Genomic DNA, 18,062 nt, shown 5'->3' on the forward strand with positions numbered 1-18,062 from the left:
CCTCCAGACCCACCCAGCAGCACTCTGACCTGCGATCTCCCCGCGACCAGCAAGTGCCACCTTGTCCTGTCTCTAGCGTTGTACAGTTTACAAGGCACCATCACGTTGATTTCATCCTAACATTCTCGTGAGGCAGACATTCTCACCTCCCTAAAGAAACGGAAGATCGACGGCAGATGGAGAAGAGAAGAGGCGTGGCAACGAGCTGTGGCGGGGAAGGCGGGTGGGAGCCCGGAGCCCGAGCTGGAGCTAGTTCCGGGCTCAGCCCTGACCCGCCTGTGTCCTCACTCGCGCCCGGAGGCACAGGGGGGCGCGCAGAAGACACGAAAGCCCTCCCGCTCTCACAATGCCGGATGCTAAGGCGCTGCGAGAGGGGCGGCGTGTGCAGCCCCGGCCCAGCCCACCCCACCCGCCTCGCTCCCTCTGCGACCCCATAGCCGCCCGCGCGCCCACCCGCTTCGCGACTCTGCCGGAAGTCCCGCCTGCGCCCACCGCAGCCGCCCCCCATTGGGCCCGGCGCCGGGGTCTCGCCGCGGGTTGGCCGCTCGGCGGCATGAGCCCAGGGCGGCCACTGCGAGCCCTAGGCAGGGGACGCGCTGGAGACCGGCTGAGACGCGGGGTCGACACAGGAGGTGGACCCGGGGGCGTGGCGCGGGGAGCGCCGGGGCGGACGGGGGAACTTCCGCCACGGGACCCGGAAGGGGCCGCGCCGCCGCTGGTGGGAGTTGTAGTCCGGCCGTGGTTGGGGGGGGGGGCCGCGGCTCATGCGCGGTGCACCGAGGCTTGTTTCACATCTGTAACAACAGGTGAATTGGGCTTTTTATTCTCCCCTTTCGTGCTCCCTCGAGGAGCTTACCGCGGCCGGGGGTGGTCGGCGCGAGGAGGGGTCCGGGTCCGACCGCAGGCTTGGCGGAGAGTGGGGCGGAGAAGCGGGCGGGCCCGAGGATCAGGCCGGGCATCCTAGGCCTGCCCGGGAAGCCGGCCGGGCCGAGCCGTGGGCAGCCAGGCCTCGGCCTGCCGTTGCCATGGAGCCAGGGCGGGGGCGGGGGCCAGCCTGGTCCGCTGGGGCGGGCCTGGTAGGCAGGGGCTCCGCGGGTCCGCGGGAGAGGCCGCTTCATTGGCGCAACGACGCCTCCGCTTCAGGGGATGCTCTGTTTACCGAAGCAGGGCCTGGAGGAAGCCCCCGGAATGCCCTGGGACCTTTGTTTGCCCCCCGTGCCGTCTGGACCGTTTGTCCAAGGGGAGGCCTGGTGCATTCTGGCCCCCTGGTTTGCCCCCTTTCGCACCGACCTTGTGACTGGGGGAGGCCAAGGGGTGAGGTGTTCTTTGTTTGCTGGTGGTGGCTTGTCCCATTTCGCAGGGGAAGACCTAATGCATGTTAGGTCCTTTGTTTGCAGTGAACTGGAGTCCCAGGGAGTCCTCAGAATCCCCAAGCCGGGAGTATGGCGTCAGCATGCTGTCTAGCTAGTCCTCGTGTAGCAACATTGATCACTTTAATTGTGATTTTGCGAGGCAGATCTTGTCTCACTTTGCAGCCCCAATCCAAAGGGGCTTGCCATACACTGTAGCAAGTGGACTGCAGATGGCCAGTTGCAGACTGTCTTTGGTTGCAACTTACTGGCCAGAGCGAAATGAGACATTGCTTGATGGTTTCCCTTGCAGTTTCTTTGAAGGCAGTAATCCCACTGTCATTGTGGGTCTTGACTACATCTTATAATTTACACTTAAATCTTGGAGTTTCCAGGAGGGAGAACTCTTCTTGATATAGTATTTGGGATTTATGATAGTGCTCTTTATTGGTGTAGCTGTTTTAAGTGCAGTAAATATACACTTTGCCGCATTTTCTACCTGTGTAGTTTGTCCCTTTACCTCCAAAAGACATTTACTCTCCAAGTGTTTTAATTTATGTAGCTGTAGTCCCAAGTTTATCAGTTGGACCCTTCTTGCTCCTTTCACCCTTTGAAAATGTCAGTATAAAATGTCCTTTCAAAGAATGAACCTAGGCAATAGCATGATATCATGGAAATAAGAAAAGTAGTGTATAAGCATGGAAAGCTTTGGAGCCCAGTACCTTACTGCAGATTTCCATTCTGCCCTGAGGCAGCTTTGGGATCTTGGGCAAGTTGTATAACTTCGTCTGGGAAAATCTGCCTCAATTTCCTTCTCTGGGAAAGATAATTCCTACCTTACTGGGTAGTTGCATAGATTAAGTGAGATAAATTTTATGGAAGTACTTTGTAAACTACAAAAATGGTATTCAACATTTAGCTGTTATTTTCCCAATCTAGAAGAGCTTCTTTATCTACCTCAGGTTCATATTATAGTCATGAGAGTAGAACTCAAAACTGAAGCAGGTTTTGCTCAGTACTTGGAGAAGATGCTTTCAGGGCTATAAGTCCCTCTTTCCCATGATGTCTCTTTCTTGGTATCTTACAGGTGCTGCTGTAGGGCAGCTCACAATTTGATGGGTCTAGAGTGGGTCATGGCAGGTCCTCAAGTGAGTCCAGTGTGTCCAGTGTGTGTGTTTCATGCCACTAACAAAACTTGTCCTTGTTGTTAGAATAGTAAATGAATTTCAATGATCCGGAGCGACTTTCTTTCTCTGCGGGGATCATCATTTTAGTGACCCAGCATTGTACTTCCCAGGAGGAGGCCCAGCCTCGTGATGAGGAATAGCAAGAAGAGAATTCAGCTGCAGTTCAAAAGTCTACAAAATCTAAGACTGTCACTGCTCTTGTAAGGTAAGTTGATGTAGCCATGCACACAAAGTGGTGGTGGATCTCACGCTCAGCCGCACTGTAAAGCAAAAGGCATGTAGTAAATCCATTTGTGACTGTCTTGGAAGAAGGGTATCGTTTTTAATTAGTTATTGTGGAACCTCTCTGTCCTTGAATCACCCCATAGTGACTCTTCCTGGAGTTAAGTGGTGTTTTATTATGCAAGAAATCTTGATATAATATTATTTTACTTACCTCTAAATTATGTAAGAGAAACTCTGAACCATAAAGGTTTCCGGCATAATACTGTATTACAAGGAAGGCAGTTTTCTTTTGGATCTCTAGGAAATGTTCTAGAGCTCTGTAAAATATCTCTGAAAGATCTTACCTTGAATCTCATACTATATTTTTTTTAAACTGATACAGGAAAAGATAGTGTTATATGAGCCTTGGTTGGCATGGAGAGGATCGGGACTTTTTAAAAGCAAAACCAAGAGTCAATTTACAAGCAAATTAACTTACAATTTCTTAGCAAGAAAGTATTGTTTCTTAAAGAATAATCAGATGTTTTAGATTTTGTAATATTCAGGTGTTCTTTAAAATTAGAATCTCAAATTATACCCTTTTTCCTTTAATTTGGATAGAAGGAGTCTATAGAATGTAACTTCTTAAAGTAAATTGTATCATTGTTGATATTGTATTGAAGTTTTCTCTCTGAGCTACCATATCCTATCGGCTGAAATTTCCGGCATCCCTGGGGGAGAGGAGGCCATCAGGGCAGACCTGCTATGGACCTGAAAGATTCGGCCCCAGGTCAGCCCTCCACCCCCCGCATTCCCACGATTTGAGAATGAGAGGGAATAGCAGTCGGGAGCAGGAGTGTAGGCCCCATTAGACTCCTAGTGATGTTGGACATTATCCTGATTTGCTAGAACGTTATGTAGATGTTTTTAAACTAAGGCCACGTAAGGTTACTGCACCAACCCAGGAATACTACATTATTAAAAACATCTGTAAGTCTAAGTTTGAGTGTTTTTTAAAACAAAATTTTTAAACCAGAGGTATTACTTATTTGTGTGTGTGTGCGTGTTTTAAGTCTCTAGGTATATTCCGCAGTTAAATATACTAATGAGCAAAATGCACCAAATTTTTGGCCAATAATTGAACTTTAACTTAATATTTGTTATTTCATAGAGACTCCGCTATGAAAAGCTTTTTATTTTGAATCACTATAGAGTTATTCTTTGATACTGTCTGTCAGGTCCCATTCCTAGGGGCTTGACTAGGTTTTGTGAAAGCCCAGTAAACCAGTTTGTCCGTAAGGCAGTCATCAGTCCCATTTCCTGATACCACATAAGAAAAGGAGTCCATGTGGAATTTCATTATTCCCTAGAAGTCCCAGGAAAACTGCAAGTATTGTGATGAGGTAGAAATGTGTGTCTCGCGTGATGCAATGCATGCCCTTCTGTTTAGCAGGGTTCAGGGAGTTTAGGACAGAGAAAAGAAGAAAGCTCTTAATTAGAAACAAAGACATGTAATTACTCTAGAGTGGAGATGGCCCTTTCATTCTTAAGACTGGGAGCAGCAGTTGGGGCTCATTAGTAAAGAGCTTCATTTTTCTCGTCTTCTGGACAGTGCTCCCTGTGTTATTGAAGTCTTCTCTGTGGGTTCCTAGACCAGGAATATTTAACCATTGCCTCTCTGCCCTCCTTCTTAGGATTCCAGCTTTCCCTCCTGGCCAGAAATGTTCAGCCTGGACTCATTCAGAAAAGGTAAGAACATAACTGTACTTGTGACCTCATGCCCCTCCTCCCTGTGATGGGCAGCTGTGAAGGCTGTGAAAATCCCTCACCAATGTGTAGTCCTTAGATCCCTTCTTTGAGTGACTTTCAAAAGTCCTTTCTCAGCCTCCTCCTTGCATGGTCCTCATAACCTAGGCCTTCCCTTGTCCAGGTCTTTGTATACATTTGCCACCCCTCCCCTCAAATGCCCTCTCATACATATTCACTGCTGGTTGAAATCCTACCTATTTTTCTAGGCCAATGTTTGTCACTGTTTCCTCCATGAACGTTTCTTGAGTCTATCAACCAAATGGAATCTTTCCTCTCTCTGATTTTCGTCTGCACTGTATCTGTACTTTCTTGGGCTGAGTCTATTCTGAATTAGTCATTGCATCACTAGATTAGAAGCTCCCTGCAGCCAGGGCCTGTTGTGCTCTTTTATCATCCATAGTACCTGGCACAGCATTTTGTAGATGGTAGGCCTCAGTAAACCCTGATGGAAGTGGATTGAGTTATTGTTATATTAGTGGTCATAGAAGTTGTGGCAAGTCTTGAAATTAGTGCTCTCCAACAGATGGGGTGAGAGGATTACATAAGCAATGGCAGAATTGAGCCATGGCAGGGCCATAGGGTAGCATTCAGGGGCTGCTTACAGGAAGTGATGTAGCTGGTGAAGACTTTAAGGGTCAGATCCCAGAGGGCTTTTGTATGTTTTAGACAGGAGCATGGCTTTCCTCCCTTAAGGGAATAAAGAGTAAAAGGCCTGTCACCTGTATCGATGCTGACAGTGAGGCTCCTGTCTGAGCATATTTTACAAATAAATAAGAACCATAACAGGCCTTCCATAACTGCTGAGTAAAAAGATCCTCCCAATTGTGTCTCCTCTCCAACTTACGTTCCTAGAGGCTTGGAAAACCTTGGCCAAGTGATGCCCTGTGTAATCCATTGAATGGGACCAGAAGGAGGGCTAGATGTACAGCAGCTCAGAGCAGCCTCTTCCTGCCTCCTTGTTTGTCTTCAGCCACTCCATCTGTTTTCATATTGCATGAAAAAATTAATCTTTATCACCTTGATTTTGTTGGTTAACTGTGTCTGAAAAGGGAAACATTGAACTTGAGATTAGTGTGGACAGCACATTTTGAGCTGCAAGTTAAGGTCAGTTAATTGCTTTGTGTTTACCTACTAATCAGTGGGCTTTGTGTCCACCCACTTGTAAAAGTTGGATGAAAATAGGTTCTCTTATGATAGGAGTGTCGTTGAATTAACAGCACTGATTTTGTAAAGAGATGGAGAGACCAATAAAATCACGATCCTCCTTTTTACCTGTGTTATTTAACTGTGACATGATAGGGAGATGGTACCAAGTAAGAGAGTTTTGGGGTAAAATTCCTTTATAAATTTGCTTTCTAGGCTGGAGATTGATTTGTTCGAGATGCTTTCCATTAGGGGTGACATCGTTAGCACTCAGTTTAGTGGGAGGCAGCATAGCCTCATTGAGCAAAAGCTCCGCACCCAGATGCCCGGTTCACATCGGACTTCTGCACCTTGCTGGCCAAGGAGGCTTGAGTGGGTGACTGAGCCTTTCTGTGCCTCCGTTCCCTCACAGTTTAAGTGGGCCAGATCGTAGTACCTGCTTCATAAGGTTTTTCCAAGGATCAGATGAGTTAATACATGTAAAGAGCTTAGTACAGGGCCTGACACCTAATGAATTCACAATCCACGGTATTAAGTAGCTTTAGGACATAATAATCAGACATAGTCTGATTTTGAGCCTTGCTTTCCACATAGGTAAAGGTTGTATTTTTACCAACAACCATTTTATGCTTGAAGGTCTCAGAGAAAACCATTAATCAGAAAGAATCACTGCTTTGAATAATTTCCTTCAGGCAAACATATCTTTTCATGGTTTCCTGACTATAAGGCTGAATGCCCTCTCCTGTCTTCCAAATGCTGCTATCACTTGTGGTTTGCATCATGAGTTTGGCAATTGGTCATGTGTGGCCTTGCAACACTTTTATTGTTGTATAGGACTCTTCTTTATCTCTTATGGAGTTTTTTTTTTTTTTTTTTGGTGAGGAAGATTGGAAACAGATGTTAGCTTAGGGCCAATCTTCCTCAGCAGAAATCTGTTGCCAGGCTTCCCTTGCTGAGGAAGATTGGCCCTGAGCTAACATCTGTACCCATCTTCCTCTATTTTGTACGTGGGATGCCGCCACAGTGTTGCTTGATGACAGGTGCATAGGTCTGCACCCGGGATCCAAACCCGTGAACCCTGGGCTGCCAAAGCAGAGTGCGCGAGCTTAACCACTATGCCACTGGGCCAGCCCCTCTTAAGGAGTTTTTATATGTTTCTTTGTTCCTCATGATGAGATTATGAGCTCCCTAGGGTGTCATGAGACTTGAGAGGAAATGTAACATGGTGCAAAGCTTGAGTCAGACTGGCTAAGGTTCGAATCTGGTCCCCACTAACACTAACAAGGTGTCAACTTACTTGATTCTGTTTCCCAGCCCCTGTCCTCAGGGGTATAGTGAAGATGAGAGATGATGTAGGGAAGGTACTTGGCTGGAGTCTGTCCCCAGCCCTTAGTCTTTGATTGGCAGGCTCTTGATAAATGTGAGTAGGTTGATCTATTTGGGGTGCAGCCCTGTAGCCGATGTTTTGCTGGAGAGTGACCGCCTGGCCTCAGCATGCAGTGTGCTGTGTGGCTGCATGATTGAGCACCTGCTGTGTATGAGATACTAGAGTGGAAATAGCTATGTTTCAGAGATGCTTTCTGGTACTCAGGGGCTTATGATCTCAATGGGATGGGCCATTTGATGGTTCTGAAGGTAATGGCCACAGCAGTTTCCTGCAGCATTGTGGATGGTGGCCCACTGGGTATTGTGGCTACCATCTTTCTTATTATGTAATTCAACAGAGCTGCCAACACCTCCCAACTAGAATGCTTGTGTGCCTGGTAAGTGACCTGTTATTGCCTTTGCCAGCATCTTAACACAAGTTTCTTGTCTCTCAGCTGTAATGCCATCACAGTCAGGTCACAAGCTGAGTCCTTTACAGTGAGTACAAAACTTTGAAAGACACTAGATCAACAGCAAGAATGTGCAGTTTTCCTCCAGCTCCATGGTCAGAAGAGGGCTCAGTGATGTGTTGTGGGATTGTAACAATTTTCCCCCAGTTACTGAAATGCTTAATGAAGTAATGAATAATCATCAAATCATTTATTCTTTTTCTTCAATCCAGCATCCCTGGATATGAATGAGGACCGTCCTCAAACAAGAACAGAGAGGTTGCGGGGCCGGCCCCGTGGCGTAGCAGTTAAGTGTGCGCACTCTGCTGCTGGCGGCCCGGGTTCGGATCCCGGGCATGCACTGATGCACTGCTTGTCAGGTCATGCTGCGGCAGCATCCCATGTAAAGTGGAGGAAGATGGGCACAGATGTTAGCCCATGGCCAGTCTTCCTCAGCAAAAAAGAGGAGGATTGACATGGATATTAGCTCAAGGCTGATTTCCCTCACACACACAAAAAAAGAACAGAGAGGTTGAGCTGGTCATTTCTAACCTTAGCTTCAAGGCAGAGCTGGAATTAGTTCCAAGATAAATCTTGATCCTAGGCGGTTTGTTCCAGAAGACCCTACACGCATTTCTGCTGTAACACTATATATGTTTTCTGCAAAATGACACACCTATAATATTATAAGAGGGCTTACGGGAAAAGTAGAGTTGAGGCAATACAACTGCAACTTTATGACCAGAGTAGGACAAAAACTGTCATTGGTGCCTGGGAAGGTGCTTTGCGCCACTGAGGCAGGCAGCTCGGTGTGATGCTGTACACTGAGTGTTCTCATCAATGGACAATGAGTGTTCTGATGAGAACAGAGCTGGCAGTTGCTGAGGCAGCGCAGGTGGAAGTGGAGCTCTGAGCCACTGGGACTGCCATTCAGGAGTGTGTGCAGCTGGGTGTAGGGGAGGAGGACTTGCTCTACTCCCCCCAACATTTTATGAAAATTTTCAAAAATACTGAAATGTTGAAGGAATTATATAGTAGACACTCATGTATCCACCACCTTGATTCTCTATAGGCACTCAATTTTAATTTTTTAAAAATATAGCTGATGGGGCCGGCCCCGTGGCTTAGTGGCTTAAGTGCGCGTGCTCCGCTACTGGCGCCCGGGTTCGGATGCCAGGCACGCACTGACGCACCGCTTCTCCGGCCATGCTGAGGCCGCGTCCCACGTGCAGCAACTAGAAGCATGTGCAACTATGACATACAACTATCTACTGGGGTTTTGGGGGAAAAAAAGGAGGAGGATTGGCAATAGATGGTAGCTCAGAGCCTGTCTTCCTCAGCAGAAAAAGAGGAGGATTAGCATGGATGTTAGCTCAGGGCTGATCTTCCTCACACACACACACACAAAATTATAGCTGAGAGAGTTTCTCTTTTTCCTGCTGAAAATTATGATTCTATTCTTGCTTTTTCAGTTTCCTTGCCTTAGAAAAATTACATTTGAACCAAGAGTTCTTATGTTTTACTAATATCATTCCCCTGTTTACCAATTCTATATGAGCTAATTTGCATTATAGAAATGGGCATCACTGTAGCAGAGCAGGCTGTTTCTCAAGTGTGTAGTGTGTGTGGTTGTCTCTCCCTGCTCCTCTCCTGCCCTATTTGTTATACCAAAACCAGTGGGGCAGAGAGAGTGAAGAGCTTATGCACCTTTTCCTCCAGACAGTGAGTTTCTGACATTTTTTCACCATTTAGGTGATTTTAAAGATTTTAAACCTCCCTTACCCATACATTTCCACCTTTCATGGAAGACTCAGTGAGTGTCTTAATTTTAGTTCACATATATCAAAGTTTTGGAATTTCTTAAAAATGTATTTTATAGGTCACTGATAAGTAGTATTTAGTCTCCAAACAAGTGAAAATATTTGGAATGGCAAATCGTTAAATTTTAGAAAGAGGGAGAAGGCTGGAATTGTGGATCTGGTCTTGGTTCTCAGGGAGGACTCCAACAGTTAATTAGTCCCTCTCTTGTCCAGTTCTTAGAGGGAAAGAATAATTTGAGATGTGGTGGCTGAAGTGGCCATCTTGGGAACCCATAGCAGAGACAGAGATAGCTACCATAAGCAGAAAACAGGTAAGTGGTATAAACAGGGTTTACATGGTATCATGGCTTTTCAGTTTTCAACTGTTGTCCTGTCTCATTCTCACAACTCTAGAGAAGTACATGGGATGGGTCTTAAACTCACAGTTTAAGGGTGACTAAGGGAACAAGGAGAGTTCGAGGCTTTTTTGAGACAGCCTCTACAAGGCTATCATTTATCACATCTATATAAGACAATTACCTTCTTTCTGTGTGGCATTATTGGCACTGTTTCTCAGAATCTGTGTCTGGCGCCAGATACTGTCCATCAGCCCTGCTGCTCAGAGCTCTTCACGGATGCTCTGGGGTGAGTCATTCCAGGAGTCTGTAACTGTGAGGGGTGAAAACATGTCACCGTGATGCCCTCTTTCTTTCCCTAGATCGGACCCAGCACAGGCAGCGTCAGTGCAAACTTCCCCCACCCCGCCTTCCACCCATGTGTGTCAACCCTGCCCCTGGAGGGACCATCTCTCGAGGTAAGGGAGGAGCCTTGCCTCCAGCACCAGCTTGGTCCAGGGTCTGTGGGGAGGTGGGTGGCAGCGGGAGCCCAGGTGCCAGGGCCGTGGCCTTTGGAAAGCAAGTGAGGAGGAGTGGGGTTAGCAAAGTTGTTGGAGCTCTCAGGGAGACATCATTGGGAAAGGTCTGGGTTATTTCATGATCCTTGGTCACATGGCTTAGACCCTATGGTCTCCTTTTGTGACCAGGAATAAAGCCAAGCCTCAGTCTGGGTGTTGTCACACTAGCGTGGAGAAGCTGCAGGATCTTTTAGGCAGTCCCTGGCCCAGGTGGCTGAGAAAGTGCAGGGCACTTGTAGTAGAGTCAGAACAGAGAGCCCTGACTCAGCCCAGTGCCCTCCATCTTGGAGGCATTGGAGATGTTTGGCAAATCACTTCCCTATCTCCCCCCAGCACCTCAAAGCACTTTACGGACACTAAAATGTGCCTCTCAGTCCATTTGGCAAGATAGGCTCTCCTTTTGATTGGGGAAATGTTAGAGCACCCAGATAGGTGACAGCTCACCTCAGATCCCACTGGTACCTAGGGATGGGGCCAGTAATAGGACCTAGGGAAGCATCTCTGCCCTGAGTGTCTCCTCTCTTCCCTCAGACTTAGATCTTTTCCAGGTCTGCTCCCAGTGGCCTCTTCCTTATCCTGACAGCTGCCCTCTGCCCCATTGGCTGCTTGTTCACACCCCTCCCCCAGTTGCCTCTCAGAAGAACAATATTTTAGGTGATGGAGTCTTTGCCTCATGTGGAGACAGCATGTCCACTTTAGGCTCTGTCTGTAAAGTGCTTTGAAGGTCAAGAGCTCAGGAAGGGTGCGGGGAGCACAGAGCACTTCGGTTTTTGCAGCACATGCTGCTGCCGTATTTCCGTGCACTTTCCACATACACTGCCCTCCTGCTGCAGTGGCCCTGATTACGGACAGCAGCATAGAAATAAGTACTTTCAGCCCCTCTGACCATTTGACTTAGGTGTTAAAGAAATGCCACCCCCCCCCACCATTGCCAAAACAAGAGTTGATTGCCCTTTTTTTTTTTTCTTTCTTAAAATGCCCTGTAACTCGAAAAGGCTGAACGTTAACATTTCCAACATGGCAGGTGAGTGGCTCTGAGAGTGTCAGATGTGCTTTGGCTAAGCTTGAAGATCGTTAGTTGGGATTAACCAGGCAGCACGGCTAGGCAGTGCCTCCTTGAGCACATGCAGAGGAGAAGGCCGCTGCACTTGGGAGGGGCAGCTGCTCCCTGTGGGGTGGCCCAAGAGGCCCCGTGCTGTCTTCCCCAGGAGCATAGACCCCCTGAGCCTGATTGTCGCCTCACAGCTGCACCTCCAGAAGGCATCCATGGGTTTATGCATCTTTGCCTTCTCTCTCTCTCTCTCTCTTCACCTCACTCCTTCCCTCCCTCTCTCCCCCTCCCTTTCCCTCTCTCTCTCTTTTTTTTTAGCTAGAAAGTGTTCTTACCTCCATTTCTTTATCACAGAAACAACAGATCTCTTAGTCCACACATGATTGTTGGACCTTTCTGCCATGCTTTCTGATTCCCTAGAGGCTTTGCTGGTGCCTCTGCCCTTAAGAAGGAAGTGTGTGGCAAAAACAGTTTCTCTGGTGTTCAAATAGGAAAATGGCTCAGAAAATGGTGGCCACTTGAATAGGTTATAGTGCCCATCAGAGTTAGATTTGGGATTGGAAAAAACTATCACCTCGTTTCCCAATCTACCCCCAACTCTACTGCCAACCTCTTACCAAGGCCTCCTTGCAAGGAAAAGGGTGAATAAATTAAGAAACTCACCTCTAAGCCTCCCCTGGGAATCTTCACCACCACTCCAGATCTGAGATGTAGAGCACTGGAAGGCAACATGGGATAACACTCCTTCTGGCAGGATCCTGGGGGCCAGAGGACTGGTCTTTCCTGTCCATTCCCTCGTACGGATGTGTCCCCTCTTCTTGATGTGGTGATTTACCTCAGGGGACCTTTTGACTTCACATGTGTGGACAGGAAGGCCATGAGGACGGGTAGGGTGGGCAGGGCGGCCATTTAGCCCCTCTGGCTCCCCTTACCTTTCTCATTGCAACCAAGTAGACCGTTTCTTGCCATTTTGATCATCCATAAAATATCTAACTATGGTTGAGTAAGTTGACAGAGCAAGTTGGCTGAGACCCCTGGTTTCTTTAGGTGTCTGTGGTCCCTCTCACTTTCCCTCCAGCAGTTCTCTGGTCTACCCAAAGTCTGCACTATCTTGGGCTTCCTTCTATTGCCTTTTCCCGGGGCCTTCAAAGTTTAGAATCCTAAAACATCCTCTGATGTATTCAGCAGATCCTTTACACTTGAATTCCATGCTGCGAGGTGTCATCTAGTACCGGATGTCATGCTTGATCCAGAAATGAATGGAGAGATCTCTGAGCCAGTAAACCCTTTCCTTTTTCAGAATTTCCCTCCTTTTTCACAGGCAAAGGAATCAACTTTCTCTCCCCAAAGGATGGAGAGTGGAGGAGAAGGCTTAATGCTGGTGGAAAGGAAGGGGAGCATGCCTGAGCCCCTCTAACTTCCTTCAAGGTCCTCTAAAGCAGGAGTCAGCAAATTTTAAGAGTCAGAGAGTAAATATTCTTGGCTTTGTGGGCCGTGTGGTTTCTCTTGCAGCTACTTAACTCTGCCATTATAGTGTGAAAGCAGTAATAGGTAATACATAAACAAATGAGCGTGGCTATGTTCCAATAAAATTTTACTTATAAAAATAGTCAGTGGGCGGATTTGGTCTGCAGGCTATAGTTTGGCAACCCCTGCTCTAGACCGGTGGGAAGATCACAGAACCAGAAGGCTTCCAGGAGCTGGTATAAGAATTGCCCTCATTTTATAAGAGGCAATGAGGTTTGTGGAGGTGAAATATTCGCTCAAGGTGACACCAGCTGTTAGAGCCCAGATGAAGTAAATGAAATAGGAAAAGGGAACAAGGAGCGAAATAGGAAAAGGGAACAAGGCGCTCCCTGAGGACCAACTACTTGGTTGGCATCACCTAATGCTTTTTTTTTACATAAAATTTCAAACAGCTGTTCGAAATGTGTTTTCTAAAATAGAGAAAATTGTCCAATGAACCCGCATATACCTGTCACCCAGCTTGAACAGTTAACGACTCATGGCTAATCTTACTTTGTGTATATCCCTCCACTCTATCCTTTTTGGAAGCACATCCGTGAAATTATAGCATTTCAACCTTAGCTTGACTAAGTAGCTGTCAGAGCAGAGTGCTATACTGAGGGCTTCCTGAAGCACCACGACAGGCACAGGCCCTGCTTTCCAGAGAGGGTCTTTCTGTCTAGGCTCTTGTCTCCTTCAGCTTTCAGACACCACAATTTTCAAAAGTTGGCCCCAGCCACTGCTGCCACCACCAGGCTTGATAAGCTTCTGAATTCTTTTAAAGGAATTTAGGCTGCTAACAGTCCTTGAAAACTACTCCTGAAGCTGGGTGTATGCCTCAGCTTTTGGCAAATTAAAGTGCCACTTGGACAGATTCAAAGCCCTTGGAGAATCATGTTCTGCCCCAAGGGTCTTGCCATACCAATATGGACGATCTGAGTAGGTGTGTTTGATGTAGATGGTGGTATCCCCTTGTAAGGTCAGTTGACTGCTGCCAAGGACAGCTTCCCTTTTGTCTCTTTCCTGGTAAAAAGCCACTGAGGAGAAAATGGAGGAGCAGGAGTTGAAGCTGCCCAGTCCTGCCCTGGGTCTGTCTCTAAGGGACCTGTCTCCCGTTGTTCAGACTTCAGAGGACAGGGGCTTCTCTAATAGAGCACCCTGCAAAGCTGCCTTCTAAACATTCCCATTTTATCCTAACCACAGCCATACCAAATGAGAGGAGCAGGTTTGTCTTAATTTTCCCAATTGATGAAATTGCTCAAGGTTCACAGCTGGCAAGTAGTAGAGCTGGGAATAAACCCAAGTATTAGGACTCAAATCCTGTGTTATTGCTATGGGCCGCAGTTCTCAGGGTGTGGTCCCAGACCAGCAACCTCACTATCACCCGGGAACTTGTTAAAAATGCCGGTTCTTGGGCCCCACTCCAGACCTAATAAATAAGAAACTCTAGGGGTGGCTCCCAGCAGTGTTTTCACAAGCTCTCCAGGTGATCATTGGAGTCAGATCTAGAATTATAAAACAAACCCTCCCCAAATTATAAAACCCTCCCAGCTTACCCTCAACTGCACTGCCAGCTTCTCACCAAGGCCTCCTTTCAAAGGACTGAGACCTTGAGACCCCTTGTTGTCACTGTCACTGCCTCAACATGCAGATTCATCCTGATTCCCAGCTGACCCAAAGCCCTGCTTCTCAGTGCCATAACAGGCAGAAGAGCAATGGGCCTGGCTAGAACCTAGGTATAGTAGTTTGGAAACAGAATCTCATCTGGCTTTCAAACAAGTAAGGAGCAGCAGCTTCAGACTCTAACTACTGGTCCAGCTGAGCTCTTGGGGCACAGTGTCCAAGTCGGGTATTTTTCACATTTGACTCGAGTCCTGGGGATTAAATTTGGTCTGTTTATGTTCAAGAAATCTTCCCTGTCCTGGCTTCAGATTCTCACTAGGTTTACTTTGTAAGCCATTAAATGAGATGGGGGTGCCCCAGTATAGCAATGATCTTACAACTCTGCTGTCTGGAGTGCATGCCAATTTGCCAGGGCATGTGAGAGGTGTTTACCAGCAATCTCTAGGACCTAGAGGGTCCTTGAATGGTCATTGAGCTAAGGCCTGCACTATTTCCCAAAAAATCCATTCCCTCTTCCTGCCTCAGATGAAGATGAGTCTGTGGGTTTAGTTTTATTGGAGGAGTGATTTCAGCAGGGTTCCATCCCGGGGCCCGGCCTGCCCACCGGTTGACTAGAGCCTGGGGTTGCTGGAGGCCCTGGTCTGTGCGAGGCTGCAGCCAGGCAGCCCGGGCCGGCTCGGGTAGGCCCCCCCCCGGGTCCGCCCGTCCGGCAGGGGGCGCGCGGCGCTCGGGCCGCCGGCTCCGCCCTTCTGCCCTGTCCCTGCCGGCTCCGGAGCCGCGGAGCCCGGCGGGAGCGCGATGGCGGCCGCCAGGAGGCTCATGGCGCTGGCCGCCGGCGTCTCTCCGTTCCTGCGGCCGCCGGGTCCCCGCACCACCGGGCGACAGGGACGCTCGCGCGGCCTCTCATTAAGCTGCGCCCGCCCAGACCGCACCAAGGAGGCCGCCGAGACTGAGGCAGGGGTGGCCCCCGGTGGGCCTGGGGAAGGCGACGGAAGCATGGTGAACGGTGAGGGCAGTGCCTGGGGCGGCCGGGCCGCGACGCCCTTGACTCGGGGGGATGGCGGAGCTAGGGGCGCGGGCCGGCACGTTCTCCCCAATAGTGGCTGAGACCGTCATCCGCTGCCGGGCCGCAGCCCTGATGTTGTAAAACAGTGTGGCACAGCCCAAATGGTCCCCGAGCGTGGAGGTTCTGGGACCGGAGCGCCTGCGCTTGGCAAGAATAGGCGAGAGGTGCGGGACTTAGAGAGTGGGGGAGCGCCTGCCAGGATGGGTGGTCAAGGGTTGGAGCATCAAGGGTAAGCACATCCTCACCCGTGTGGGAAAGAGCCCAAAATACCTCCTGGGGTTTGAGGATCTCAAATACAGACAGAAGGATTGCTTTAGTGGACCCCAGCGCCGTGCCTCCTGAAGGGTGTGGGGAATGAAACTGGGGAAAGCATCCCTGCCCATCAAAGATGGAGAGAACTGGCCTCTGCCTGCCCTATAGAGTCAGAGGTGTACTAGTGCGCATCTGTTCTTATACCTGTGGGTCTAGTGGGCTACTGAAAGTTGGGTCGCTCTGTGGGATAAAACCCCTTTGAGTGTACTTAGATACTGTTTCTTGACTACTTTGTTCTTAGTTGCATTATACGTTATCATTCAGAGGGAGAGAGAGGCAGGCAGAATCGTCCCTCCAGGCCAGTTGACACAGAGTCTGCCCCCAAGTAAACAGTCTCAACCCAGGCAGCACGGTTACATCAGAATTCCTAGAGGAGCTTTTTCAAAATACAGAGCCTTCCCCAACATCAGCACCATTCTCAAGTGCCCTGGGGGGAAGAGGGTGTCCGGTGCTGTGAAAAAACTTCCCAGGTGATTTATGATTGATGCATGCAGCTGCACATGTGCATATATGTACCCCTACAAAGTTCCTTTTTGGAGCTAGTTTAAAGTTGAATATAATGCCAGAGATTGTGGGTGGAGAATGAAAAGGCTTCCCATCTCTTCTTCTGGTCTCTGACCCCACATCTATTGAAGGGCCACTCTGGTGCTTTGAGGCCCTTCCTTCTGTTTTTAGCTGCTCCCAGTAGGCTTCTTCATGGTCTGGCTAAGCCCTGTGTCTGGCACAAGCTGCCTCTAGGTGGACATCTCACCCATTTGTGCTCTAGGATTGATCCAAAGTACACGTGAAAAAAGGTGAGACACCTCTCACAGTGCCTGATGCATCCTGCCTCCTCTTGACTCCAGCGAGCTCGGGGGAGGACTAGCTCATGCCTGTGTCTCAGCTGTAGAGGTCTCAACTCAGTGTTCCTACACATAACCTGGCTCTAGGGAGGCCTTTTGCGGGGTGCTGAGATACAGTTGAGAGCTGGAGCCTGGTATATTCAAACTCTGGGGCCAATCCCCTCCTTTTTGTGTATCTTTTATTTTAGAGGGGACTTGCATTGTCTTGATCTCCAGTTTGTGTGTGTGGTGGATATTTGTTTTGTTTTGGTTTTTTATAGTGCCTTTTTTCAGACATCAGTCTAGGGGGATTTGTTGCTATCTATGCTTCTGTAGCTGATGTATTAAATTAGGAGCTTGGGTGGGGAGGAGGATGCTGCCTAGTTCTCTTCTGTGATATATAGGTCATTGGCCCTTCTCCTTCAGGAGATGGTCATGCAAGTGGGTCTACCCCACTGTCCCCTGTAAACCCTGAAGCCATTCCTCTCTCCTTTTCTAAGATGCTCCTGGGTTGTTTGGGGTCATGAGCCAACATCCTCCATATCCGGCGCAGGGTTGCCCAGATACACACCGCATGGAGTTTTTAAAAGAAAGGGAACAATTATAATGCTTTTCTTCTTATTTTCTTAGCTTCTAGGGACCTATTAAAAGAGTTTCCACAGCCCAAAAACCTTCTCAACAGTGTGATTGGAAGGGCCCTTGGCATCTCACATGCAAAAGACAAACTGGTCTACGTACACACAAATGGACCGAAGAAAAAGGTAACTGCTGGTGGCAGGGACACTTGTTTGTTTGACTCTCAGGAAGGACACTGGCTGCCCTTTTCTCGCTTGGATTTCTTTGTCAAAGAGGCCCTAGAGTGGGTTTTCTGAACTGAAAATGGTCAGCAGAGACTCTCAGAGCAAAGCTAGGTTTGAAGAGCCTGGTTTAGGGAAAGGGAACACAGGGCAGGTGAAGTGAGGAGTTCTCATCTTGTGTAAGACAGGCCTCTGCACTGATCCCTGGTTTTGGTCCCCTGTTGACTAACTGGGACTGTGGAGGGTTAGAGTTGATGATGAGAATTCCTGTAGCTAGAATCTTGTAGGTCCTGGGACTCACAGAAGCTTGTAGGCAAACCATTCTGAAGGAAGATTTTTAATGTTCAGGATGGGTTCCACCTTTCCGTCTGGCTAGAACATGGCACTTTTCTAAGAAGCAAAACAACTTGAGGTGGGACAGATGGCTTAAAGATGGCTGAGTTAGGGGGCTGGCCTGGTGGTGTAGTGATTAAGTTTGCGCGCTCCACTTCGGTGGCCTAGGATTCGCAGGTTTGGATCCCGGGTGCAGACCTATACACTGCTTATCAGACCATGCTGTGGCAGGCATCCCACATATAAAGTGGAGGAAGATGGGCACAGTTGTTAGCCCAGGGCCAATCTTCCTCAGCAAAAAGAGGAGGATTGGCAAGGGATGTTAGCTCAGGGCT

At 48.4% G+C, this 18,062-nt stretch overlaps 1 protein-coding gene across 9 annotated transcripts in view; it reads left to right on the top strand.

Annotated features, from left to right (window-relative positions):
• Positions 1–735: 735 nt before the first annotated feature.
• Positions 736–18,062, top strand: part of DHX30 (DExH-box helicase 30) — a 31,359-nt gene continuing 14,032 nt past the window's right edge. For 2 of the 9 annotated variants that reach the window (XM_058557303.1, XM_058557322.1), the window contains exons 1-4: positions 2,521–2,741; positions 4,435–4,489; positions 10,024–10,119; positions 17,228–17,358. In XM_058557303.1, the coding sequence (XP_058413286.1) occupies positions 4,462–4,489; positions 10,024–10,119; positions 17,228–17,358 (255 nt within the window). In that variant the 5' untranslated portion in view covers positions 2,521–2,741; positions 4,435–4,461. Of the gene's footprint in view, positions 807–2,519; positions 2,742–3,423; positions 3,531–4,434; positions 4,490–9,539; positions 9,638–10,023; positions 10,120–11,213; positions 11,243–15,181; positions 15,405–17,227; positions 17,359–18,062 lie in introns of those variants that run through there. The other 7 variants (XM_058557285.1, XM_058557277.1, XM_058557269.1 and 4 more) reach the window with 7 other exon arrangements.

This window comes from Diceros bicornis, chromosome 2 (genome assembly GCF_020826845.1).
Source record: "Diceros bicornis minor isolate mBicDic1 chromosome 2, mDicBic1.mat.cur, whole genome shotgun sequence".
NCBI lineage: Eukaryota > Metazoa > Chordata > Mammalia > Perissodactyla > Rhinocerotidae > Diceros > Diceros bicornis.